Source organism: Ambystoma mexicanum, chromosome 3q (genome assembly GCF_040938575.1).
Source record: "Ambystoma mexicanum isolate Mex_15411 chromosome 3q, UKY_AmexF1_1, whole genome shotgun sequence".
NCBI classification, from domain to species: domain Eukaryota; kingdom Metazoa; phylum Chordata; class Amphibia; order Caudata; family Ambystomatidae; genus Ambystoma; species Ambystoma mexicanum.
In genome coordinates this window covers 60,646,971-60,673,921 of record NC_090926.1, presented here as the reverse complement: position 1 = coordinate 60,673,921, position 26,951 = coordinate 60,646,971, and the positions used below count along the sequence as shown (strand labels likewise).

Sequence of the window (26,951 nt, the reverse complement as noted above, 5' to 3'; positions counted from 1 at the left end):
TCCATGGCACTTCATGAGAGCTTACGCCTTCCTGCCTCTCCCTCTAGTTCACCGAGCAGTTTGCAAGTTGAAGAACTCGGTGAACCCTTCTGCTCATAGCCCCGTGGTGGCCGGCCAGGTTTTGTTTCTCAGAACTTCAACACCTGTCAGTGTATCCGCCGATCAGGTTACCAGTGACCCCCAATCTTCTTCATCAGGGGGAAAAAAAGTTGTGGCATCCCTCCCCACAATCGCTCAGCTTGGCGGCATGGTGCCTGAGTTCAAGTCTATAGAACATCTTAACTTGTCTGCGGATAACATGCATATTATCCAGGCAGCCAGGAAACCCTCGACTAGATCCCAGTACAGAAGCAAATGGCTCAGGTGCTGTCATTGGTGTTTAAGCAAGCAGTTGGACCCAAGGAGGGCTACAATTGACACAGCGCTGTCCTTTGTAGCCTTCTTAGCAGAGTCGGGTGTCCACGTTCTATCATAACTTACCTTTCGGCGGTTTCCGCTTACCATTCTACGGACCAATGCTATTACTCTCTGTGTAACCCAGTGGTTAAGAGGCATTTGCAGGCTTGACACGCCTCTATCTGTCATGATCTCTGCTTCCAAAAGGTCAGGGTTTTCCCAACTCCCTAGGAAGCAGATCCATAACCCAGGTTCCGAGTGCCAACCAGTCCCAATTGGGACCTTTTGGACCCAGTCCTGGCGCCAGTGGCACCAGGCTCATAAATATGCCCAGTCCCAGCGCTGGAAGCGCCGGGCTCATAATGCTTGGGTGGACTTACCTGCAGCAGACCATGCTGCTTACTTGCCTGCCAGTTGAGCCTCTGATCCTCTTCTGTTTGGAACTACTTTTCCTGTTGGGTGGGGCTGGAGCCACTCCCTAGATTTAGAACACTGGAACTCTTCTGGAAGGCAGGAACTCTTTTCTTACCAGGAACTCTTTTCTTACTTAGGCGTGGCTGTGGAAGGAGACACCTAAGCACTACAGGAGGCTATTTAAACCACACCCGGTGGATGAATCTTGCTTTGCGTTATTCTGCACCCTCTGCAGCAGGACGCTCATCGTGTCTTCTGCATCCAGTCCTGGGCCTAAGGAAAAAGGCTTACCATCCTGAATCCAGTCTTCAGCAACACCTATAAAGACAAGAAAGAACAGGTTAGCATTCCGGCATCTGAAAGGCAAAGGCTTACCATCCTGAATCCAGTCTTCAGCAACACCTATAAAGACAAGAAAGAACAGGTTAGCATTCCGGCATCGGAAAGGCAAAGGCTTACCTACTCTTCGCACGCTCCGGAGGCCTTCGGCGCTGCATCCGCATCTGAAAGACAAAACAAGGTGCGTTTAAAGACATTGGGGAACTTTAATACTCACGTGCCATTACTCCTTTCCACATCTACTCCAGTGGGTATTCCGGCACCCTGCAGCCGCTCCGAACTCGTACCTGCAAAATAAAAAGACAGTTAGAGCGCATCGTGAAGCAGGCAACAAGCGCTTACTCACGTGCTTCCAGGCGCTTCTATTCATCACACGGGCTCCATCTTCAACTCACTTCAGCCCGTCATCCCCCATCGCCGGAACCCTGCAAAACAAGAGACATCATTACTAAAGACTTTAAAAAGACATTTGAATGACTCGAAACTTACCGTTCGTGCAGTAAACGACGGACAGCAGTCCTCTGAAGTCAAGAGGCCTGCGCTACCTATCCAGTGAAGAAACTGGCTACAGCACCCTGCCCCGAGGCAGATGGAGAGCTCGACATTCACTTACCTAAGGTGAGAGCGTTAACCTTTGGGGTCTACAGGAGAGGAGAAGAGGAAAGAGATAGGGACACCCCAATAACCCCAGTTCATTAACCCCATATTTTCTATCTGCAGACATCTTACTCTACACGTCAGGCATACAGTGCACAGAGGTCCAGCCCAAAGAGCCAACCGGGTGCTACACATCACCTTTGAAGATACGGTAGTCGCCCAGTCAAGACCGGCGCCTCTGCGAGAATCAGGTGAGCGTTACAGAACGCAAAGCCTACCGCAAAACTCTCGCCCAGGTGCTATGGAAACCTCGGATACTGGCCCCCTAGCCCGGTTACTTGGGGAACTAAGGGCAGAAGTGCATGCAACTCGTCAGGAAACAAATGCTCTAAGAAGGGAACTAATTATTTCCAAGGAGAGAACAGACAATCTTGCTAGACAAGTGCTACAGTCACAAGCCGGACAGACCCCGTTACCCGCATCAGGGGCAAATCTTCCTTCAACATCCTCTATGAATCCAGTGCAGATCAACCTACCTGGGAATGTACCTCTGGCTCCGCCCGAGCGATTTTCTGGTGACCCAAAGAGGTTTGCAGTATTTATCAATCAGTGCCGGTTGCACTTCTTATGCCGGCCAGCAGCCTTTCCAACTGATCAAGCTAAAGTAGCTTTTGTACTTTCGTACCTTAGTGGCAATGCGGCAGACTGGTCGATCCCTCTAGTTCATCAAGATGATCCGGTTCTCCATGATTTTCAAGCCTTTCAGCTTAGTATGGAAAAACTGTTCGCAAGACATTCACAGGGACAGGCCTTGGACAATGAGCTTCTTTCGTTGCGACAGGGTAATCAAGACCTTTTGGCTTATATTGCATCTTTCAATAGACTAATAGTGGAAACTCAATGGCCTGAGGACAAAAGGATTACGCTGTTTTATAGAGGTCTACGTGGAGAGCTCAAAGACGTTTTAGCCCAAGTAGTGAATCCCCCACAAGACTGTTCGGATTACATAGACTTGGTCGTTCAAATAGATCACAGGCTGCAGAACAGGAAGGCCGATCGTTCCAAGTTTGATGCTCGAGTATTTTCCAAACCGCCAACTCCTTCCAAAGGAGTAGACTCCGGGGAATCCATGCAAATAGGGGGTCTGAAAGGTCCTCTAACACAACGGGAGCGGGAAAGGAGGAAACAGTTGCAATTATGCCTATATTGCGGAAACTCAGGGCACTTTCTTCGAGACTGTCTGGTGAAATCTACCAAGAAGGCAGTAGGAGCTGCAGTTACCAAAGTTACAAACTCTGAGCAGGGAAACGACCTCGCCCGACAAGAATAGAGGTCCTCTTGCCGAGCGTAAAAACCAGTTCCGTGACCTCGCATTTCGTGATACCTATGGTCCTCATTAGCCCTGATAATCTGGATCGATTACATGCAATTGAAGCTTACGTCGACAGCGGTGCCATCGGCAATTATGTGGATCATGAAATGGTTTTGAGGATGAATCTAACTCTTTGTCCCAAGGCTGTAAAGGACGTCATTACTACGGTGGATGGTACGGAGATAGCCTCCGGGCCAGTAACGCATACCACTCAAGAAGTGACGCTAGTAAGTCAAGATGGACACCATGAGAAGATCGTGTTCGATGTGATCAAGGCCCCTCAGTTTCAGATTATTCTAGGAATACCTTGGTTAGAGAAACACAATCCTCTGATCGATTGGCGAGCAAGAACGGTCCAGTTTCCAGAATGTGTCTCTACTTGTCACCCTCCACCTGGTGTTGCACTGGCCGCAATTTCTTCAGAGACTCCCCAGTTACCTCCCGAATACCTAGAATACCAAGATGTTTTCCGGAAGGATCAGGCTAACTCTCTACCTCCTCATAGGTCTTATGACTGCCAGATAGACCTGATACCTGGATCTACTCCTCCTTGTAGTAGAATTTATGCCCTCACCGAGCCTGAGAACCTTCACCTTCGACAATACCTGGATCAATACCTGGCAAATGGGTTTATTCGTCCTTCCAAGTCCCCTGCTTCTTCAGCTTTGTTCTTCGTTCCAAAAAAGGAAGGAGACCTTAGAACTTGTATCGATTATCGCTCCCTGAACCAGATCACCGTTAAGAATAGATATCCGTTACCTTTGATCCCTGAACTCCTGGACCAAGTCAGAAAAGCATGCATATATACAAAGCTGGATCTAAGAGGAGCTTACCACTTGGTACGAGTAAAAGAGGGCGATGAATGGAAGACGGCCTTCCGCACCAAGTATGGGCTATTTGAATATCAGGTCATGCCCTTCGGACTTTGCAATGCCCCGGCCGCCTTTCAATATTTTATGAACGATGTCCTCAGAGAGCTCATAGATGTATGTGTTGTTGTTTACATTGACGACATCCTCGTTTATTCTTCATCGGAATCTGAACATCGGAAACACGTGAAAATGGTCCTCGAAAGATTGCGTCAACACAAACTTTTCGCTAAGTTGGAAAAATGTGTTTTCAACGTGACTGAAGTTGAATTCTTGGGATTCATATTATCACCTGGCGGGGTGCGTATGGATTCAAAGAAGGTCGATGCAGTTCTCAAATGGCCATCACCATCCTCCGTAAAAGGTGTGCAAAGCATGTTAGGCTTCGCTAACTTTTACCGCAGGTTTATCCCCGAGTTCTCTCGAATAGTCCAGCCCATCACTGCCTTGTTAAAAAAAAACAAACGTTTTGAATGGTCTACCGAGGCGGAACAAGCTTTCCAGGATTTGAAGACTAAATTTATCTCTGCACCAATCTTAAAACACCCTCGCCCCGAACTCCCCTACATCGTGGAAACTGATGCTTCAAGCCTTGCCATGGGGGCAGTTCTATCACAAAAGGACCCGGTAACCAATCAGTTGCATCCCGTGGCATTTTGGTCCCGCAAATTCTCGCCTCCTGAAGTCAATTACACGATTACTGACAAGGAACTTCTGGCTATCAAGTCTGCCTTTAAGGCTTGGCGGCATTATCTGCTGGGGGCCCGACACACCGTTACTGTGATTACGGATCACCGAAACCTGCAATATTTGAAAACCGCAAAAGCCCAATCCTCTAGACAACTCCGTTGGGCATTATTCTTTGCCGAGTTTGACTTCATAATTACCTATCGACCAGGTACAAAGAACGGTAAAGCCGATGCCCTTTCTCGGATGGGAGTGGAAGAACACTTGATGAACCCTAAACCTGTACCAATCATTCCCGAACAAAGAATTCTGGGTGTAATCGCCACAGAATCCATAGAGGAAGTTAAGGATAAAGCCAGGCAACTTGTAACTCCAGCAGATATACAGAATTGGCATCTGCAGGGAAAGGACTTTGCAGTAAAGGACAACTTATTGTATTTCCAAGAACGATTATACCTACCCAGCACAGATTTACAGAAAAAAGTAATCTCTTGTTATCACGACTCTTTAATGGAAGGTCATCCCGGTATAGCCAAGACCTCAGAAAAGATCAAGCGCTACTTCTGGTGGCCGTCTTGGAAAAAAGATATCAGAGACTTTATAATGTCCTGTGGAGTATGCGCCCAAAACAAGAGTCAAAAGGAAAGACCAGCAGGCCTCTTACGCCCTATTGACATCCCACCTCGCCCTTGGCATACGCTTTCTATGGACTTCATCACCGATCTACCTCCATGCTCCGGATACAATACGATTCTAGTAATCGTGGACTTATTCTCCAAGATGGCGCATTTCATTCCGCTCAAAGGCTTCCCAACAGCAGCAACTCTGGCCCGAGAATTTCTCGAAAACAACGTCCGACTGCTCGGTTTTCCTTCGGTTCTAATTTCGGATCGAGGTAGTCAATTTATTTCTCATTTTTGGCGAAGTTGCTGTCGGTCGGCTCAAATTGATGTGAGACTATCGACCAGTCACCACCCTCAGACCGACGGACAAACCGAGAGGACCAATCAAACTCTGGAACAGTATTTACGCTGCATGCTGCAACAAACTGAAAAAACTTGGAAAGATATCCTTTGGATAGCCGAGTATGCCTACAATAACTCTGTCCACTCGGGAACTGGGAAAACCCCGTTTTTTCTTTTGTACGGCAGTCACCCTCGAACATCGGAGTTGGATCCCCTCCAAGATCTTGAAACACCAGCAGTAGACTACCTACATTCTACAATCACCCAAGCCTTTAAGGAAGCTGTTTCTCACCTTCAAAGGGCTAAAGAACAATACAAGAAAGGAGCAGATCAACATCGGAAGGAAGCCCCTCACTATCAAGTAGGGGATCAAGTCTGGTTATCCACCAAATATCTATCTCTAAAAGGGCCACGCACATTCAACCCAAGATACCTTGGTCCCTATTCCATCACTACCATAGTAAACCCAGTAGCGGTCAAGTTGGACTTGCCCCCGCACATGAAGATACATCCGATCTTCCACGTCTCTCTATTAAAACCCGTGCAACCTCAAACCCGACTAACCAAATCTCCAAAACCTATCCTAGTGGATGGAGAACTCGAGTTTGAAGTCAAAAGCATTCTGGACTCCAAGATCTCCAAATCTAAACTATTCTACCTAATTGACTGGAAAGGCTACGGCCCCCAAGAGAGATCCTGGGAACCTGCTGAATATGTCCACGCTCCTCGCCTAATCAAGAGATTTCACCGAACATTTCCTGACAAGCCAAAACCCCCGGAGAAGCCCGGTTTGGGAGGGGCCTTGAGGGGGGGTACTGTCATGATCTCTGCTTCCAAAAGGTCAGGGTTTTCCCAACTCCCTAGGAAGCAGATCCATAACCCAGGTTCCGAGTGCCAACCAGTCCCAATTGGGACCTTTTGGACCCAGTCCTGGCGCCAGTGGCACCAGGCTCATAAATATGCCCAGTCCCAGCGCTGGAAGCGCCGGGCTCATAATGCTTGGGTGGACTTACCTGCAGCAGACCATGCTGCTTACTTGCCTGCCAGTTGAGCCTCTGATCCTCTTCTGTTTGGAACTACTTTTCCTGTTGGGTGGGGCTGGAGCCACTCCCTAGATTTAGAACACTGGAACTCTTCTGGAAGGCAGGAACTCTTTTCTTACCAGGAACTCTTTTCTTACTTAGGCGTGGCTGTGGAAGGAGACACCTAAGCACTACAGGAGGCTATTTAAACCACACCCGGTGGATGAATCTTGCTTTGCGTTATTCTGCACCCTCTGCAGCAGGACGCTCATCGTGTCTTCTGCATCCAGTCCTGGGCCTAAGGAAAAAGGCTTACCATCCTGAATCCAGTCTTCAGCAACACCTATAAAGACAAGAAAGAACAGGTTAGCATTCCGGCATCTGAAAGGCAAAGGCTTACCATCCTGAATCCAGTCTTCAGCAACACCTATAAAGACAAGAAAGAACAGGTTAGCATTCCGGCATCGGAAAGGCAAAGGCTTACCTACTCTTCGCACGCTCCGGAGGCCTTCGGCGCTGCATCCGCATCTGAAAGACAAAACAAGGTGCGTTTAAAGACATTGGGGAACTTTAATACTCACGTGCCATTACTCCTTTCCACATCTAATCCAGTGGGTATTCCGGCACCCTGCAGCCGCTCCGAACTCGTACCTGCAAAATAAAAAGACAGTTAGAGCGCATCGTGAAGCAGGCAACAAGCGCTTACTCACGTGCTTCCAGGCGCTTCTATTCATCACACGGGCTCCATCTTCAACTCACTTCAGCCCGTCATCCCCCATCGCCGGAACCCTGCAAAACAAGAGACATCATTACTAAAGACTTTAAAAAGACATTTGAATGACTCGAAACTTACCGTTCGTGCAGTAAACGACGGACAGCAGTCCTCTGAAGTCAAGAGGCCTGCGCTACCTATCCAGTGAAGAAACTGGCTACAGCACCCTGCCCCGAGGCAGATGGAGAGCTCGGCATTCACTTACCTAAGGTGAGAGCGTTAACCTTTGGGGTCTACAGGAGAGGAGAAGAGGAAAGAGATAGGGACACCCCAATAACCCCAGTTCATTAACCCCATATTTTCTATCTGCAGACATCTTACTCTACACGTCAGGCATACAGTGCACAGAGGTCCAGCCCAAAGAGCCAACCGGGTGCTACACATCACCTTTGAAGATACGGTAGTCGCCCAGTCAAGACCGGCGCCTCTGCGAGAATCAGGTGAGCGTTACACTATCCTCCAATTCATAGTCCTCACCCGTCGTGGAATCTAAATGTAGTCCAGACGCCGTTGTGCCATAAGCCTTTCGAACCAATGGCCACGGTGGACCTCAAGTACCTATCCTGGAAAGTGTCCTTTTTGGTTGCCGTTACGTCAGCAAGGTGGGCGAGTGAGCTCCAGGCCTTGTCGGTGGAGCACCCCTTTTTGGTTTTTCACAAGGATAAGGTAGTCCTACGGACAAATCCTGCTTTCCTGCCGAAGGTGTTATCTGAGTTCCATCTGAATCAGTCGATCTCCCTGCCAGTCTTTTTTCCGAACCCTACCTCAGAGGCAGAAAGGGTTCTGCATTGTCTCGATGTCAGAAGGGCTCTTTAGTTCTATCTTGACAGAACATCTGAGTTTAGGAGTTCTTCTCCACTGTTTGTGACCTTCGGTAAGGCGACTATTTCTCGGTGGATCGCCGCCTGCATTACGGAGTCTTTCACCGTCCAAGGGCTGAAGCCTCCTAAGGGTATTCATGCTCACCTGGTGCGGGTTCCATGTAATAATGTCGCCACAAAAATCTCGCCATGCAAAAATATCACCGAAAAATTGCCGGTTTTTGTGGCGACATTATTGCATGGAACATGCGGGGGACACCCCCGCAACCCCCAAACTTTTTTTTTTCTTTGTTTTTTTAAAAAAAAAAAAATTTGCCCCTGTCCCCATATATATGGTCACCCAAATAATATCGCCACGACATTTTCCGGGCAATATTATTTACGGCGACCATATATATGGGATATAATTACCTGATACCCTGATGCGGGGCAAGGCAGCTGCGGTTGCTTTTCAGAAATATGTCTCCTGGGAGTCCATCGCTAGGGCAGCTACTTGGGCCTCCCCATCTGTTTATTGTAAGCATTATTGTCTTGACATGAGCTCAAGAGCTGATGCTCAGTTTGGTCAGGCTGTGCTGAAGAACCTGTTTCAGTAAGGGGTATTTCCATCCACCCGTAGTTCCTGTAAGGAGTGCTTGGGAATCTCCCATAAGTATGGAGGAAAGGGTATGGGAGGTAGGAGTATAATCAGGTTACTCACCGTACTGACCACCTTACTCCTAGTCCATAGTCCCCTTTCCTCCATACGCCTGCCCGCCGTCCCCTCTAGTAAGGTTCCTCTGTTATTGCTAATGGGTCTTAGACCTGGCGATAGAAAAGGACTGATGGGCGATGCGCAGGGCGGAGCCAAGGTGGGCGGGGTTATGGCCGCGTGCCGGGCCCCGCGCAAGAAAGAGAGGAAGGACACATTTTAGCAAAATTTTTGGATGCCACAGGACGGAGAGATGTCCCATAACTATGGAGGAAAGGGGACTATGGACTAGGAGTAAGGTGCTCACTACGGTGAGTAACCTGATTATTCCAAGCATTCCCCTTTCACAACCTTTAGGCCACCTTTGCTTAAATAATGTCTAACAAATTAGCCCCAACTTGAAACTCTGGCAACATCAGGTTGATCAAAGTCTGCATGGGTGAAAGGGCAGGAGAGGAACACCTGATGTGAAATCATGGATGTCACTGTTAAACCCTAAGAAACAGGCTAGTTTAGAGGAGGCAGATGAAAGCCATCTGCAACAAATAACCCTTTGTAAAAGAACCTCACACTCAGTCTGCCTCAGCGCCGGAAAGGCAGTTTAGTGGGTATTTTTTTAAAATATATTTATTTATTTAATGCACAATAGCCAAAAATAGGACTTTTTACATATATCCCAAATAAAATAAATTACAGATAAATACATTTAAACATTTTACATAATCCTAACCAATCCTCGGTTCATGCATCATTCCAAAGTTATCCAATGAAATTAACCCTAACTCATTCAACAACTTCAACAGTTCGATACTTAAAAAAGTCTCATGGGCTGAGGATTGTCTATGCCAAAATTCATCGGTATTGAGCCAATATTTACAAAGCGAACCAAGAGCCGAACCATTAGCTCTTGGACCACCAGGCACTTAATCAGAATGTGACGTAATGATTGAGTTAACTTTTCCTTACACATAGAGCACACAGAGCACTCAAAGGTTTGGTGGGTATTACCTTACTTTACAAAATTTCACCCGAGAGGCTGGTTGAACCCACAAATTAATCTACCTGTCATTAAGATGGGGCGATCTGCATTGATCCTAAGAAATACAAATAAAATACACAGGGTTTACAGTGACAAATGAGAGATTGCGGCTTTCTGGACTGCCTGATGTAGACATTATTGGGCCTAAGGTCAGATAGAATCACTTACCTCATCCTGTGATAGGGGTAGCAGAACGAATCACTGCAAGCACCAGAAATCTGATACTAAACATTTTATAGAGGTATGAAGGAGGACCCTGTCTTTTTTGATTTTTATTAATAATAAATGGGTGTGTATAATCCATGTTAGAAAGGTTGATCTGATAAACAGTCCCCCTTTCATTAAACTTTATGCAAAAAGCATAGTGTACATCTGTGTCCTGTTGCATCAGTCTTCTTCTGATCTGCAGCTCCTGCTTTCCATTAGCACAGAGCAAGTTAAGAGGTCACTGTCTGACAGCTGCAGCTAACAGCAAAGTCACTGCAGACAGAGGTTGTATTTAAATCAGCACCTCTGATACAAAACCATAATAATTGTTATAAAATATCACCTGGTGGCAGGATAATGTAGAAATGCAAGCCATATCTGAGTGTTGCTATGGTGCCTGGCAGTTCACATAATTAATAAAAGCCACATCTGATTTGTAACATGGCCTCATCATGAGTTTGCGGGTACCCCGGCACTAATTGTGCCGGGATACCAGCGAATGCTAATAGCGTTACCGCAACGCGGTCCAGTGCAATTTGCGCCGGATCCCAAGTTGTGGTGTGGGGGTAAATCCCCATTCCCATTGGGTGCATTGGACCCAATGGGGGTTTCTTGGCTTTATTAGCGCTGCGTTAAGAGCACCGAAAACCAGCGGAAAGGGGAGATTTTTAACTCCAACAAAAAGCTGGAGGAAAAACTCCCACTTTCCACCAAACTCGAGATTGGGCAGAGCGGTAAATGCAGCAGTAATAGCATTACTGACGCTTTTTCCCGCTCCACCCAACTCGTGATGAGGCCCATAGACATGTCAACACTGTGAGCACAGTCCAGCCAGAGAAGGGTTGTTTGTATTCTAGTCCGACTGCCTGGCTCTGCTCACAAGCAGAACGATGAGCATTAAGACTGAACCTCTCTTTTGATCCTTTGTGAGGTCGGGTTACACCTCTCCCCAGCCGAGCAGCTCTCAGCTGGAGCGTCGCTGGGAAACATGTTTCAAAAGGGCACACCCTGAACAAAAAGGCCAGTCTCAAGCCAGGGTCTTGCTTAACAAAAGGCCTTTGGAGTGCAGACTTAGGCAAGGGGCGGCTTTTCACAGTCAGGCAAAGCAGAACACTAGGGAGGAAGGATTCCTCTGTCTTAGTTTTCCGCAGGCTTCTCTTTCGTTCCTGTCTCTGACACATCCTGTAAAAGCAAATAATTTTGGGTATGTTGCCAGAATGCAAAAGTCAAGTGTTACCACAACAAAGACTGGACCCCTTAAAGCAGACAGAGTTCCTTTTATCCATTGCTGGGTGGACCTTTGTCTTTTTAAGGAAGGCGTCTCCCATGTTCATTTTGGACATTAAGGGCTTCAAGAAGAATTTATTTGGACCCTGATGGGATAGCAATCCTTTCCAGAGTCTTCCAGTTGTGAGGTGAAGGCGGGTGTTCCAGGTCAGTGCCAAGTACAGCTCCTTACCCATCCCCAGGGTACATTGGAGGTGAACTACTGTTAGAGCAAGACATGTCTCTCCCTGCCAGCTGCACTGGTACTCAGGATCCTCGCTGGAGGCAAAAGACTCCTGAAGGAACTAGGTATCCCCAGGCTGGCAGTGAAGAGGACAAGGACCCATCTTTTCCCTGAGCCCCTGCATTGGGACTCACGGCACCAGAAGAAGCAAAAACGCTAGTTTCCTGCATTCTATCATGTCAAACCACCATTGTTAGGCAGAATCCTATGCAGTTCCCTTAGGGAGCACTACAGAAGATTAAGACTACAGGTATATGCAATAAATCCCCTTTGGTGTCAGTCTGTACCACAAAGATTTAGTTGGTAGCTGTGGCCAAGCAGTCAGACTTATCTCAAGAGGGAGATGAGCAGTATTCAGGGTTTACACAATAGGACTACAATACTATGGAACAAGGAAACACTGACCAAAGCTTTGTATCAAAAACAATATATATTTATTTTACACACTCTGATGATCACACACAAATCACTATTACTAAAGTAAGTTAAAACAGTCAGGAAAAGTATACACAACACCATATTTAAATTGTAGACAAGTTTGAGCAAGAGTGAAAACTGAGCACAACGGCACAGTGTTAAACTAAGGAGAAATGGCACTCTAACAATTTCTTCAGAGGGAGGGAAAGAACAAGTTATACAGGTTTAGCCTCTTAAACACACCAGCAACACTTCCCAATTGGATTGTGAACAAGGTAAGCAAGGCAGCACTTTAGCATCAACAGTACTTTGGTGAAAACCGAGCAAAATGGCACTTCAGCAATATATAATGGGGAAGGAAAGGTGGTTATAAGAGTTTTAGGTGCACCAACACATTTCTTGATGAGAAACAATCTAGAGAAGGCAGTTGTAACAGATTTAGCCAGAGTCAAGAGGCTTGTGCCAGAGTCACTGGTACCAGGCAAAGTGCATACGTTCAAAATGTTCTAGTAGCTGCAGTCAAGTCTTTGTTAAACGATTGAAAAGGCGGTTGCAGGACGTAGAAAGATAATGTTAGTCGAAAAGGCGGCCAGCCCTTAAGGTAAGTAAAGGATTTAAAACACCTTTAGCAAACCCAACGAAATGGGAGACCTGGCGGAACAATGTACCTTGAAAGTGGAAGAGGCTCCTGTGGTGGCGATAGTTCCTGGCAGTTCCTGCAGTTCAGGAGATCCAGCAGAGGAAGAGAGGCTCTCGTCGTGGAGGAAGGTTCGAGTTACGGCACTGCCCAGGGATGAAACCAGCCGCGGTGCTGCCAAAACGGAATAAAATGTACGCTTCTTTAAATCACGGTCGTGGTTGACGGGTGCCTGGCTATCCGGTCTCCTAGTGCTTGGCACTGGCGATTCGAACACGGCAGGTCCTGGAAGGCGATTGGTGAACTGGTTGACCCCACCAGCTCAAGGGAAGAAGACTCTTGCAGGTGAAGATCTTCTCAAGTCATTGGAGAAAAGTGGTGAAGATCTGCAGCAGGGCTTCACCAGTAGTTCAGTCATTGCAGATGTCTTTGGCTTCTCTCTTCTTCGGCTTCTTAGTTCCAGTGGCGACGTCTTGTCCTCCAGTCCTCAGGACCCTGCTTTTATGCAGAAAGACCCCCATTCATACAGCCTAGCTGTCACTCACACAGTGGGGTGGATATCCTGGAGGGATAACCCCCCAGCCTATCAGGGCAGAGTGCAACTTGAGTTGCCTAGGTAACCCTGTCCAGGGTGCCTATTCCCCCTCCCACACATCCTGTCTACCCCATACTCAATGGCGCCGAAAGGAGGGCTTCTGCGCAGAAGCGCGCCAAAAGGACGAACAAAGGATCTCCGACCTGGGTTAGGATTTCAGAGAAAGACACAAGAAAGAAATAATATTAAAATTCTGGCAATAAAAACCTACCGGAGTAAAGTTAATATTAAAATAACACAGCAGTATGTTAGAGGCTGTCAGTAAAAGTGGTAGTCTCGAACAATGGGAAAATCCCATAGGGAAATATTTGCGGTCGAATATTTACGGTAGTAACCACTGCCACCAGCCAGAAACTTTGGAGAGAGGGACCTTACACTACCCCCTCGAAAATGAACACCAGGGAAAAACTATTAACCCTTCCCAGTACTTCCATAGTATGATGGGTTGTACTGGTTTTGTTCATAACTATTTACTAGTGAAGTCAATGGTAACTTTACATGCCCTGGGAGACAGTAGTCAGTCCCAGGGTATGGAGTCTATGTTAGGGGGTCGCTACAACACCCCTCGGTTACTGCACTGAGGGTGCTGTGTAACACACTTATAAAAAGATGATACCTATGAGGGTGAGAAAAACCCCACAGCCCATAAGCACAAAATAGGCTGAAACATACATCAAAATACAGCTAAGAGTGGGATAACGAGTCTCACTCTTAGTAGGAGTAAAAAAACAAACCCCTGAAATCCAGCAAAGTTGCTGGGGGACTCTATAGGTAAGGGAAATTAGCCTTAGAAGAGAATTCTCCCTAACAACCATCAAACCATCATCAACCACTTTCTTAAGCCTTCAAATCAACAGTATCCAGGGGGCTGCTTTTGGCACTTCTTCCAAGCTCTTCAACCTGCTGTTGCTGCTCCTCAAACAGGTTTGCACCAGCTGAGCATGTCACTTGCTCAAACAAGAAGCTTTCTGCTGTGGAAGACTTCAAACTGACACAATCCAAGCACACCTGGAAACACCAGCATCTTCGTCATCAACCAAGTACGACCATGCAATCAGCATTTGCCAGAGTGCTAGTATCAATGACATTCTGCATGTTCTGTGTTCTTTCCACAGGGGTGGGTTTGCATTAGTGTTTGATAGTACTGTCCATTCATGTGGTTTGTTTGAATCATATTCACAACACTCTGAAGAGCAATCCTGCCCTCTGCCCACAATACCACAAAAGGTTAAGGAGGTATATCTCTTACCTATGCTTGTTTCATCTTTATGATTGGGATCACTGCTGTTCAGCGTGTGGTCTGACTCTACAGTTTAGCCACTACTCACCCTTGCACTTCTGTGGGGCAGTAATCATTTAGTCACAAGGTGTCTCCACATTGTACCACTGTCCCAGCTGGCCTGCAGCAGGGCACATCTTTAGGATAGGATATGCATTGATCTAGGGTAGACGTAACAGAGACTTTGTTGTACCTCCAGTGTCCTCAAAAGTTGCAGAGCTAAGGTCAAGTGGCCCTTAGCAGATGTTAATAAGTTTGATATTGGATGACGCCTTCAATAAACAGACACATCAATGTTTGAATTGCCTCAACTTTAGCAGATGAAGAGTGTGCCAGGCCAGTCCCGGGGTCGACAATGTTCCATGACGGACAATGCAACAACTGAAGTCTACCAATAGCCTAGGTAAGTCTCAAAGCAGTTGTTCTGTTACAAGAGTCAACGTGATGTGAAGAGCCAGGAATGATATGCAGACACAGAGAGCTCATTGTTTTGGCTATACACTTTTATTTAACAAATAAGGGGTTGGAAACAGTCTTGCTATCCCTATACTAGGAGGGGGTTTCCCTACCTCAACAAAAACGGAGGGTCTGTCTGTTGTCCAGATGTCCAAATCAAACTGTCCCGTGTCTGAAATCCTATTCTGGCCCTCATACTTCAAACATACCTCAAGGGGAAAAAGGGTAATCTCTTCAGCCTTGGTAGTGCACAAATAGTTCGAATTCCAAAGTAAAGCCGTAGCTTTAACACACACTTTCCAATGGATACAATCACCAGTTCTATGGGAATGTTCCCTTGCCCAGGTTTTCTCTTCACCAACACAACCGTTCTTAAGGGTATGATTCTTCCTTAAATGTCTCTGTACAACAATAACAAACGTGACTTGAATGTTAAGCACTAAGTTTCACCTTATATACTTTCCTGCTAAGTCTTTTCTCTTCTACTTCAATTAACACTGCTGGTAAATCTGTCTTTGCCAGGTATACTCTCTTGCCAGGGCTTTCCTCTTTAATACCTCACTTGATAGTCTTGCAATTTTCTTTCATGAATGTTATTCAGAACACTTGTAAACTTCACTGTGCCTGGTATACTCTCTTGCCAGAGATTTTCCTTCATGAGCTTTATTCAACATACTTGCAAACTTCACTGTGCCTGGTATACTTCCTTGTGAAAGTGAGCGTCCCCAAACATGCAGTGAGAACTCCTCAATGAGAGTCAGTAATGGACACACCCCAGGAGGGAATGAGACCAGGACCAAGTGCGGGTGAAGATAAAAAGTAAAATTTATCCAAAACGAAATAAGGCAAGCAGAGAACTCTGCAAACTCTGAGAGCGCTCTGCCAGACAATAGAAAAGCATTCATACGTATTACAAAATCTCATCATCAATGATGTAAACTATAGGGGCACATACGTTGTGAGGATTGGATGGCGAAGACTAGACACTATGTAATCTTTAAGTCCGGTGCTCCAGGATTGGCGGAGGGCCACATGGTGCCAGTGCGGGGTGCACGGGTCAGCTGGGCTCTTCGGGGTGGAGCACAGGGTCAGATGATGTCCGAGCTGTTACAATTTATTCTACATAGGTGTTGCCCTTGTGGCCACACATACCTTGACCATTATTTAAATTTAACAAATGGGAGATATATATTACTAAACATATGACCTGAACGATAAAAGTGAGAATACATGGGTCCAGGTGGCAAACTTATTCATGAGATTATGTTGTCACATTCATCAACCATTCCTTTAGATCTCAGAAGACAATTATTTATTGTTTGTTATCGTGAAGAGAATATATTGCCACACATGGGATCAGGGGTCTTGGGTGTGCCAGGGTGGTATGCTGATGAGGGGCATGCCATCTTACTTCAAAAGGCACCGGGGTGAGAGGCTTATTGCCCATATTTCTTTAACCAGAGTCTTGGGTTGTGGGGCAAGATTTTAGTGGCGTCATGAGTCAGGGGACTGAGGGGAGGGTGGATACTTGTTGCAGGCTCAGTGGCAGGGTGAAAGGTTACATTTGTAGCATCAGTGCATCAGTGAGAATAGGGCCTTCAGCCATCAGCCCAGCATGAAGGCGGAGGAGCATCTGGATCTTATAACTTCCGTCATACTGAATGAGTAAATTAACATATCGTACATATTGTACAACAGTGTGAGTCTTTAACAAAAGGATAATAGTCAACCAACAATATGGGGCCTAAACAGGTAAACCATAGCTTTATGCACAGTGAAATAGGTACAGATCGTCTTGTTTCGTTTCATAAAATCAGCCCCTTGACATGCAACTACAGAAGGGAATTTATAGCCTTCACAGGGAGATTAGCACTGTGGGTGAAACGGAATGGCACAAGAGTGGCGTATGTATCTGATACTTCAAAAGGGGAGCGAGGTTGGGGGGTTATCCAAGGCATATGTCATAAATGTAGGGGGGTGGGACATGTTTGTGGAGATGGATTGTTTTTCTCGAGCCCAAGCTTTTGCCCGGTCAATTGCAGGTCTGTGATGGACTGCAGAAAATGAAAGATACAGTGTTTGTCTTATAGCTTGTTTGCACCTAGTCTCCCGTGAGAACAGGCCCGCTGCAGGGACACAGAGAGGAGGGGCGTGGGGGAAGTAACGACCCAGTGTGCGCGATCTAGAGGGGAGAGCTGCAGCCCTGCAGGCTGCTTTTGCTCATAAGGCCTTTTTTCCCTGTACAAAATGGGGTCGGAGTGTGGCACAAAATGGAGTCTGGGATCAACCTTCTTGCCGAGTTTTGCATTCATATAGGTCGTCCCGCAGCCATCCCGCATCCCTGGCCACAGGCGCATGGGTGGCCATTGGACGAATACAATCTGCACGCAGGTTAGAATGGAGGGGAGGGGTTCTCAAAAGATCTTTCCTCCCATACATTCCCCCCTTTCGTTACTTAAGTAACGAATAATGTAGTTCACCCAGCCTTTTACGCTCCTCCTCCGCAGCCACCGCGTCATCCCATGCGGGTGTTCCCTTTCGGGGCATCCATGCTCTACATACTGCTCTGAGACTCTCCCCAGCCCTGGCATACTCATCTGGAGTACAAGTCTTGTAGATACATCCCCCATCTCCCTCCAGGTGCACCCAACCTCGTCATACTAAGCTGGCTCACGGGGCTCTTTCATTGTGGTGTTATATAAACTATCTACAATGTACCCATTGTTGTATATGGCTGTTAGCCTGTATTTTGGTCCTGAGTCATCGCCTGTTTGTACCTGTGCCTCGTGTGTCATCTGTGCCACTCCTTTTGCATTGCCCATTGTCACCATCATCATTGCACTGTTAGGCACTGCATCTGCGCATCACCTAAGGCCTAATTGGCACACACAAAAAATCAATAGGAGGAAAACAATGGTGGATATTAACAGTTTGACAGCCATCCCGAGCCAGGAAGGTACCCATGCAAAAATGTCATCGAACCAGGTGCTGGGCTGTACGCCTCCTTCCTCTTTCATCCGCTCGCCAAGGTTGTGCTCGGCTGCTATTATGTGCGACAAGGTCCCATTGTCTACGTCTGCAGAAGGTATGAACATTCAGCATGCGCTCCCGATTTTTCGGCAAACACCTCCATCCATGGCTGTTAACAGGTCTAGGACGTACCTGTTCTGCATTGTCATCAGCCTCAGGGCCCTTAGCTCCACATTGATCACGTAAAATCCTTCTTCTGTGTCAGTTGGATCAGCTCCCAGTGGGTTATTTGGAGCCGTTTTGCGTTCGCCCGCGTCTGGATGCTTGGGACGAGGGAGGCAAAGAACAGCCGGAACCTGTATGGGATTTGAGCCAATAGTTTGAGGATGCCCTGGAGATATAATTTGATGGCCTTCTTTTTCTTGAGACTGTGCTTTGCCGGTTTTCCTCGGATAGGGCGTATACAAGGATGTTTTCAGTTGGTTGCAGGGGTTCTGGAACCTTGACGGCTGACAGTCCTTTCTCCCCTTGAATATGGCTTTCAGGTATCACCATCAGTGCGGAATGCAGCGTTGCCAGAGAGCACGTGCCCCTCCATGACTTTGGGAGGTGCAGGTACGCCTGTTTGCCGCAAACCCCAGTAAGTGTCCATTAATGCGGCCATCCCTTTTTTCATGTCTGGAATGATGAGCGTTTTGTTACAGTTCTTGTTTGTGCCCATATTTACTTTTCCCTCTCCAAGAAAGCACAGTTTGTAGGATATTTCTTTCTGCAGCTTGAATGGCTTTTCAAGGGCCGTGTCCCACTGGAGTTTTGTGATGTGTTGGGTTCATATCGGGGCGCACGTTCTTTGGATCCATTGCAATTTTTCATCTGCCAGCCCTCGTAGTGCCTCTGCTTCGCATGTTATCTGCTCGTCTTGCCACTTATTGTCCACATATAATGTTCCTTTTATAACTAAAAAAGGTTCCTTCAGGTATATTACTCCTTTAGGTTTTGAGTAGCATGTCTTTTCATTTTGCAGCATTTCAAAAGAGACGCTGTGTGTTTGAAAAGTATTTTTTATTCTGCATAGTGCAAGACGAAGGTGACATTGTGCATCTGCAACAGGTGACTCTTGTGTTAACAGCACTTCAGGAGTCCCCGAGGCATGGCGTATTAAAGAGCACACATAATAGCTCTCATTAGTTGTCTGTTTTGCAGTCGAGCTCATGTCTGCGTACCATTTATTGGACTGGTGTGGGTGCTGTGGATCTTCTATTGTATCTAATCCCAGCCTGTGGTATTCATCATACATTCTCCGTCCCGCCCCCCTTTTCCATCTCCTATTACCTCTGAGGTGCTCTATGGCTTTATCTTCTCCATGCTGTGTTAAGGGTGTTCCGCCTGTTCCCCCCTTTTCCCACTCATTATACACGGCCATAAATCTCTCAACAGTTTTTTCATTGTCTTGCTCCACACTCTTAGGGAATACTGCCTATTGCTCAGTTGGGTCAGGTACAAGTGTTACAGTTGGATCAGTATCATCGTATAGCCAGGGTAATTCAGAGGGGTCTGGGTCGTTCATATCATACACGTTAAACTCAGAGTCATTATATCATTATATGGGGCAGTGGGGCGTACTGACATAGTTGCGCTGGATGTGCTGTTTGCGTGCTGTGTGCCATTTATCTGTGTCTCGTGTTCCCAGATAAGATTAAACTCGTCCCATATGAGGTGTGTGCCCTTTTTTACCAAGTTAGTCCCGTTTCCCCCTCATTTAAATCGATAAATATAAATGCTATGACCCAGTACACTACCAAACCAAACAACACTGAAAAGAATATTACTGCACAAAAGAAAAGTCCACACTCGTAACTATATTTCCTCTAATCAAAACCACTATTTCCATTTCTATCTATTCTAACATTGTTGACATAAAGGGCCCCCGCCATTGCCATGGTTACTCCTACAGAATGAGACATAAAGGTGCATTAAGCAATCACATATATGCATACTTTGTTATTCATATATCTTTTCGTTGTATGTACATTTCTGTTCATTTTTGAGTAACGTTAATATTAATTTCACTTTCTTTCATAAACTTCATTATATATTCTAGATCATTTATGAAAAAGAATAGGGCAGAGAGAAAAAGAGAGATAGAGAGAAAGAGCATTTTTAATCAATTCTTTTTATTGCAATTCTCCTAATGTTGACACCTGCAACATATATTTATTTTCATTTTTCTCTTTCATATATTTCATATTTCATCAGTTGTCGAATTTTCCTTTTGTTTGTGTCACCTCTTGTGACCTGTCTGGCTCTGCATCTTGTACTACACTGTCATATGCTGTTCGTACGTCGGACAAGTGTATCCAATATCTCAGTCCTTTTACTTTCACAGCTGTGGGTGTGCAGTACACCACTTCATATGGGCCGTGAAATCTTGGTGTTTTCCATGACTTACGAAACTCCTCACATATACCATCTCCCCTGGCATGAGCTGACCTGTAGGGCTATCTGTGGCTGGTGTTACCGTATCATTTGCTGCTTCTTGTGTGAATGGGGGTGCTAGCTGTCTTGCAATTATACGCGCTGCTTTGGTGAGCTTTTTCAAATACTCATGAAACTCTTCTCCTAGTACTGTTGCGCTTCTGTGTGCATCTGATACCCTTCGTAGTGGTGAGTGTGCTGTGTGCTTGCGTCTGCCTGTCACTATCTCGTGGGGCACAAATGGTGGTCCTTACTAGGTTGATTCCTTAACTCGAACAAGGCCAGGGGCAAACAATATACCCAATTCTTTTTCAGGGTGTAATATAGTTTTGATAGTCTGCTCTTAAGAAGTCCATTTATTTTCTCAACACCGCCATTTGATTGCGGGTGATAAATTGTGCATAGTTTGTGAGTAATCCCTAACATTGCTGTTACTTCTTTGAACTAATCATTAACGAAATGCGTTCCATTGTCGGAGCGTATTACATCACATATTCCCCAGCGCAGGAACACTTCCCATCTAGGAATTTGGCTGCACACTTTGCGTCTGGGTGGGCGCAGGACCTGCTTCTACCCACCTTGAAAAGGGACACACTACCACTATCATATATCAGGATCCATTGCATCTTTTGCCCATATCAGCGTAATCTATGTGTAGTTCTCTGAATGGTCCAATTGGTTTAGGCAGTGTTCCTCATAGTGTTCTTAGTGTCATCCCTGAATTGTATTTTTGGCATGTAGTACACCCTATTGCCAACTTGGATAGTTGCTCTTGCAATCCTGGTACGAACCAGTGTTCCTGAATTTCTGCTGCTATGTGTTGTTTGGCATTGTGGGCTGGGAAATGAAGTTGTTGGAAAGCTAATTCTAATAGTTTCTGGGTCATTACTACTTTACCTCTGTTGTTTTGTCGCCAAAGGAGATCAGTGGATGACTGGCTACACCCTCTTTTTTCCCATAACTCTTTTTCCTCTGCTGGCGCTTCTTGCTGTAACTCTAATATTTGAGAGACTGGCATGGAGTTGTATCCCTCCCTCTGTTCTTCCTCTTCATGCTTTTGTAGGATGTACTCACCTGTTGTTTCCTTAATTAGGTAGGACGCTTCTTTGGTGGCAGCGTCCGCTGCCTCATTACCTAATGATATGACGTCATCCTTGTTTGTATGAGCCAGGCATTTCACCACTGCCACAACCGTTGGCTATTTTAGCGCTTCTATTAGTTCTGCTAATAACTCGGCGTGCTGCACTGGAGATCCATCTGCTCTTCGAAATCCTCTCCTTCCCCAGCGTGCCAATCCCCAATGTACTGTTGTGGTCATGTATGCAGAATCAGTGTATATTGTTACTGCACATCCCTTTGCTGTATGTAGTGCTTCAATCAGTGCCACTAATTTGGCTGCCTGTGCTGAAAAATGGGTGGGCAATCTATTTTGCACTATTACTTCATATTCACCTTCTTCTAGTCGTACCACTGCCACCCCCACATGTTTTTCTTCTGTTTCACAATTCATTGATGCTGTCCCATTGATGAAATATACCTCTCCTTCAATCAGTGCATCCTCACTAGCCATGGGTGTATCATCATCTTCCCCTCTGTATGTGGCACAATCGTGTGTCTGCATGTCTTCCACTGTGCATGCTTCTGTGAGAAATGTTGCTGGGTTCACTGTTTTACACCTCACTATGAGTATATTTGCACTTGATAGGATTATCTCGTATGCTGTGGCTCTTTGTGTTGTCAATGTACTCTTGGATCTTTCTAATATTACGAACAGTGAATGTTCCACGTACAATGTCTCAGAGCATCCCATCACAATTGTTGCACTTTTTTCAATGGCGAGCGCTGCGGCTGCGAGAGCTTGTTCGCAAGCGAAGTGTCCCTGCATCACTGTGCCTAGTGTACCACTGTAGTACGCCAGAGGCTTGTGGCCCAATGATGTTTTTTGTGTCTTTACTGCTGTCTTGATTGTCCCATCACAATGTTAAAATAAATACAATTCGCGGTGATAGTCTGGGTTTGCTAGGACGGGTGCCGTTGATATCAGTTCTTTCAGTGTACTGAAGGCAGTGTGCATTTTTGGTGTCCATTGTATTGCTACGCTCTCTCTCTCTCTGCTTCTTTGAGGCCTTGTAGGAGTGGCTTGGTGTACCCTGCATACTCTGAAATACAGGTGCGGCAGTAGTTGCACATGCCCAGACATTTCTGCATTTCCTTCACTGTTTTTGGTTCATTCACAGCTCGCACTGCAGCTGCCCTATCGGGTATTATTCTTTTTCCGTCTTTTGATATTAGCTGACCCAACTACAACACTTCTGTGAAGCAGTATTGTATTTTTTCTCTGTCCACTTTGTAGCATTTGTGTGCCAACAATGTCACTAGTGTTACAGAGTCCTGTCTGCACTCATCCTCATTCTTTCCACAAATTAAGAGGGTGTCTACGTATTGAATAATTGTGCCCTTTGTGTCAATGTTTCCAAGATCTTCATGCAAGATCCTGTTGAATATGCTTGGGCTCTCACAGTAGCCCTGAGATAATCTGCAATGTTCATATATTTTCCCCCCAAGAGTGAAGGCTGTCAAATATTATGACTCAGGGTCCAGTGGCACTGAGAAAATGTGTTATTCAGATCTACCACTGTGAAACATGATGCATCCTTGGGTATGTTGCACAAAATTGATGATGGATTCGGGACAAGTGGAAATTCTTTTTGTATGACGCCATTGAGGGGGCGTAGGTCCTGTATCATCCTCCATGCCCCTCTCTTTACTTTTTTGATGGGGTAAATACAAGTGTTGTGCACTATGATCCCTTGCTGCAGTACGGCATATATTGTTTCTTTTATCCCTTCTTCTGCTTCTCGTGAAAAGGGTTACTGTTTTACCCGGGGCAACAATGCCCCCGGTTTGAGTTTTATTTTTACTGGTGTCACTTCACGTAGCAATCCCACATCATGTGGGCCTGTTGTCCATAATTCCTGTGGCACCAGTTGCATGTCATCATTAAAAAAGGTAGGCGGTGCGCCCACTACCGCCATAAGCTGTACGGGCAGTTGTCTTTTCTGAATCATTATGTCACAGGGAATTGCTATCTCCATTACTATTTCTCCATCACTGTCTAAGTCAGTGAAGAGCTCCTCATCAGGCAAATCTCGCAGGGGTATGTTGGCGTTGATGCACAACACTGTTCGGCATTCACATCTGTGTATGTCTACTCTGATCACTGCTATTCTTTGTGCGGATACCTGCACCCTGTGCAAATCTAGGGACTTCACTGTTCCTGGCATTATCTCAGGGCGTGCTACAGGGCGGAACACAAATTCTGCTGGCACTCTCCATTCTTGGCGCTTCAGTTCAGGTACAACCCGTGCTAGTGTCTTTAGCCCTTGAATGAACATGTCTGGGTCAACCGGTATTCCACTAACCTCCGGTGCTGTGGCTTGTGTGTGTATTACTAGCATTGCTCGCATTGGACAGATCCCAGGGGTAGAACACACTATCCCTCTTTCTGTAAAGGAAATGATCATATTGACTAGATTGAGTTTACTAAGGAGGTCCCTCCCCAGCAAATTTATGGGTGATTCTTTGTAATACAATAGCGGTGATCGCACTGTTTTTCCACCCACTGTTACATCCAACTCTTCTGTGTATGGAACCTCGACCACCGCCCCAGAGAACCCCTGCGGCTCCATTTTAAGATTAGATAACGGAAACCTGCCTTCTTGTAGGCATGATTTTTCCGCTCCCGAATCTACCATAAAAATGAACTGTTTGTTTCCTATCTCCGCCCCCACCAGTGGTTCCTCAGCTGCGTTGAGGGTTGTTGATAGTACTGGACATGCAAGTGCTCTCTGTGGGCTGTCCTATGCTGAATATCTTGTGTTTCCCTCATTGTCAAAAAAATTGCCTGATACCACTGCCACTCCTCTGAAGGGCGTGGGTTCTCCATTTGCCGTGAACAGCATCCTTTGTGGGGAGCAGCCGCTGTTGACTTTTCCACTTTATTTCCCTTTCTTCACTCCAACTTGACCATGGACAGCATCCGTTTGTACTTAGCCACCACTGTTGACTTTTCCTTTGATTACTTTATTTCCCCCATGGCTTTATTTTCAGCCGATTCCACTTTGTTACATTTCCCAGGTGCAGGATCGTAACATATCATTTTCCCATGGCTTTATTTCAGCCGATTCCACTTTGTTACATTTCCCAGGTGCAGGATCATAACATATCATTTTCCCATGGCTTTATTCTCAGCCGATTCCACATATGTAAAAAACAGAAGAGGGGGAAGCCAGAGCATTAAGAGGCAAGAGAAGACAAAAGATGAGTTTTGAGATTTGATTGGAAGATACAGAGAGATGTAGCAGAATGAAGTGGGAGGGGAAGGGAATTCCAGTGTTTGGTAGTGTATGGAACTCATAGTGGCAACAGTAAATGTATTTATTTATTTATCTATTTATTAGTATTAATAGAACACACAGCAGCCCTTAGGCATCGTGGCGCTGTTACAAAGTAGAGACTTGCTGGTTACAAAGAAAGGTGAGGAGCATAGTGGTTAAATGCCATGGCTTAGCTCAGTGGTTACAGGGTAGCTTTGCTGTCGTTACAAGACTTAGTAAATATGGTGGTTACAATGGTACAGAGGATATCGGATGCAAGTTTAGTAAAAACATAGGAAGCAGTATATGTTGAGGACATGTATGGCCTAGTGGTTGATAGGGAAGAAGGGGGGATAGTTAAGGATTAAGCTGGGAGTGCAAAGCAGAGTTAGATGAACAGCATAGTTTTCAGTGTTTTGCGAAAGATGAGGAGAGATGGTTCTGCTCTAAGCTCGCTAGGGATAGCATTCCAAAGTTTGGGAGCTATGTGGGGGAAGCTTAGACCTGCGGCGTTGGCTCTTTTGATAAGTGGGACTTGTAGTTGGTTGGCATGTTGACTTCTTTTAGGACAGGTAGTCCCTCACTCTTTTGATGGTGTCAGTTAGATAGGTTGGAGCAGTGCGACTAATGCATTTGTGCATGATGGTTAGGATTTTGAATTGGACTTGCTCTTTAACGGGTAGCCAGTGAGCAGCTCGCCCGGCTAGAGTGATGTGCTGTCTGTTGGGAATGCTGAGGGATGCACGTAGTGCATTGTTTTGCACTATTTGGAGCCTGTTGAGATTTTTGGCTGAGCTGCCAGCAAGGATGGCATTGCAGTAGTCCAATTTAGCACCGATAGTGGCGCGGGCGATGGAGAGACAGTTTTGGGGGGAGAGAAAAGGTTTGATGGCATTAATGAGTTTGTTGGTGTGGGCTGATGCTGAAGCAATGCCGCTGACCTGTCGTGTCATAGAGAGGGTCGAATCTAGGTAGACTCCAAGGGTTTTCACAGAGGTGGAAACAGGGATGATGTTGTTGTCGATAGTGAAGTTGTCATATTTTTTGTTGAGTTTGGGTAGGATTTCTTTGAGACCCATGAGAATGATCTTGGTTTTGTCCCCATTAAAGCAGAGACCATTTATTTCCATCCAAGTTTGTATGGTAGTTTAGATTTGGAGGAGGTCTGCTGCGTCTTGGCCGTCGTCACCAGAGAAGGGGAGCAGTACTTGTGTGTTGTCGGCATAGTTCGTGTAAACTATGCCTAACGAGTCAAGTAAGTCAAACAGTGGCTTGGTAAATAAGTTGTAGAGGGTGGGGGCATTGCAAGATCCTTGGGGAAATTCGCAGTGAGTGGTGTCGGGGGCAGCATTGGCCTGGTCGGAGTATACCTTCATGGCTCTACCTTCCAGGAAGGAGGATATCCATGAGGTTGCTTCTGTAGAGAAGTGGGCAGCGTTGGAAAGGTGGTAGGTCAGAATGTTGTGATCTACAAGATCAAACGCGGCTGAGAGATCTAGGAGAAGCAGTAGGACTGGTTTGCCCTTGTCCATGATGTTAGTAAAGACAGACACAATTGATCACAGTTCAAGGGTGTTTATTAAACTGAACATGCAGGTTGGAAAAATGCCTAATCTAAACGTAAAGCTAAGATTTGAGCAAGCTGTGACCATCACACGAAAAATAAGGCAGTCCTAGTGGCATCTTGTCAAATAAAAGGGCCATACTAAGAAAAACCTATTGCCAATCCTTACAACTAAATACCAAAAGAATGTGGGATAGGATTCACAAGAAAGGAAAGGAAGTGTTCACAAATAATAATTCAGAGTAACCAGGGATCTCCCTTCCCCACGTTTTGAGCATGGGATAAGGTAGGACTCCTGAGCACAGCAAACTCTCGAGCTTTCCCAGCCCGAGACGACAGTTCCATTTTCAGCTATCAGGACTGTCGATGGTCAAATCTCTTTCTCTTAAAAGTCTCTTGCCTTTGAGGACCTGATGTAATCAAATAAACAAAAGGTTCCTTTCCGGATGGACGATGGGTGATGGCTTTTCACCCCTGGATC

At 46.0% G+C, this 26,951-nt stretch overlaps 1 protein-coding gene across 4 annotated transcripts in view; it reads left to right on the top strand.

Annotated features, from left to right (window-relative positions):
- The window catches only part of LOC138582114 (lactoperoxidase-like), a 464,456-nt gene that overhangs the window by 426,488 nt on the left and 11,017 nt on the right, over window positions 1–26,951 (top strand). For 2 of the 4 annotated variants that reach the window (XM_069653095.1, XM_069653093.1), the window contains one exon: window positions 14,947–15,032. The exons of 1 other annotated variant lie outside the window; for it this stretch is intronic. In XM_069653095.1, the coding sequence (XP_069509196.1) occupies window positions 14,947–15,014 (68 nt within the window). In that variant the 3' untranslated portion in view covers window positions 15,015–15,032. The remainder of the gene's footprint in view (window positions 1–14,946; window positions 15,033–26,951) is intronic. One more of the 4 variants, XM_069653094.1, reaches the window with a different exon arrangement.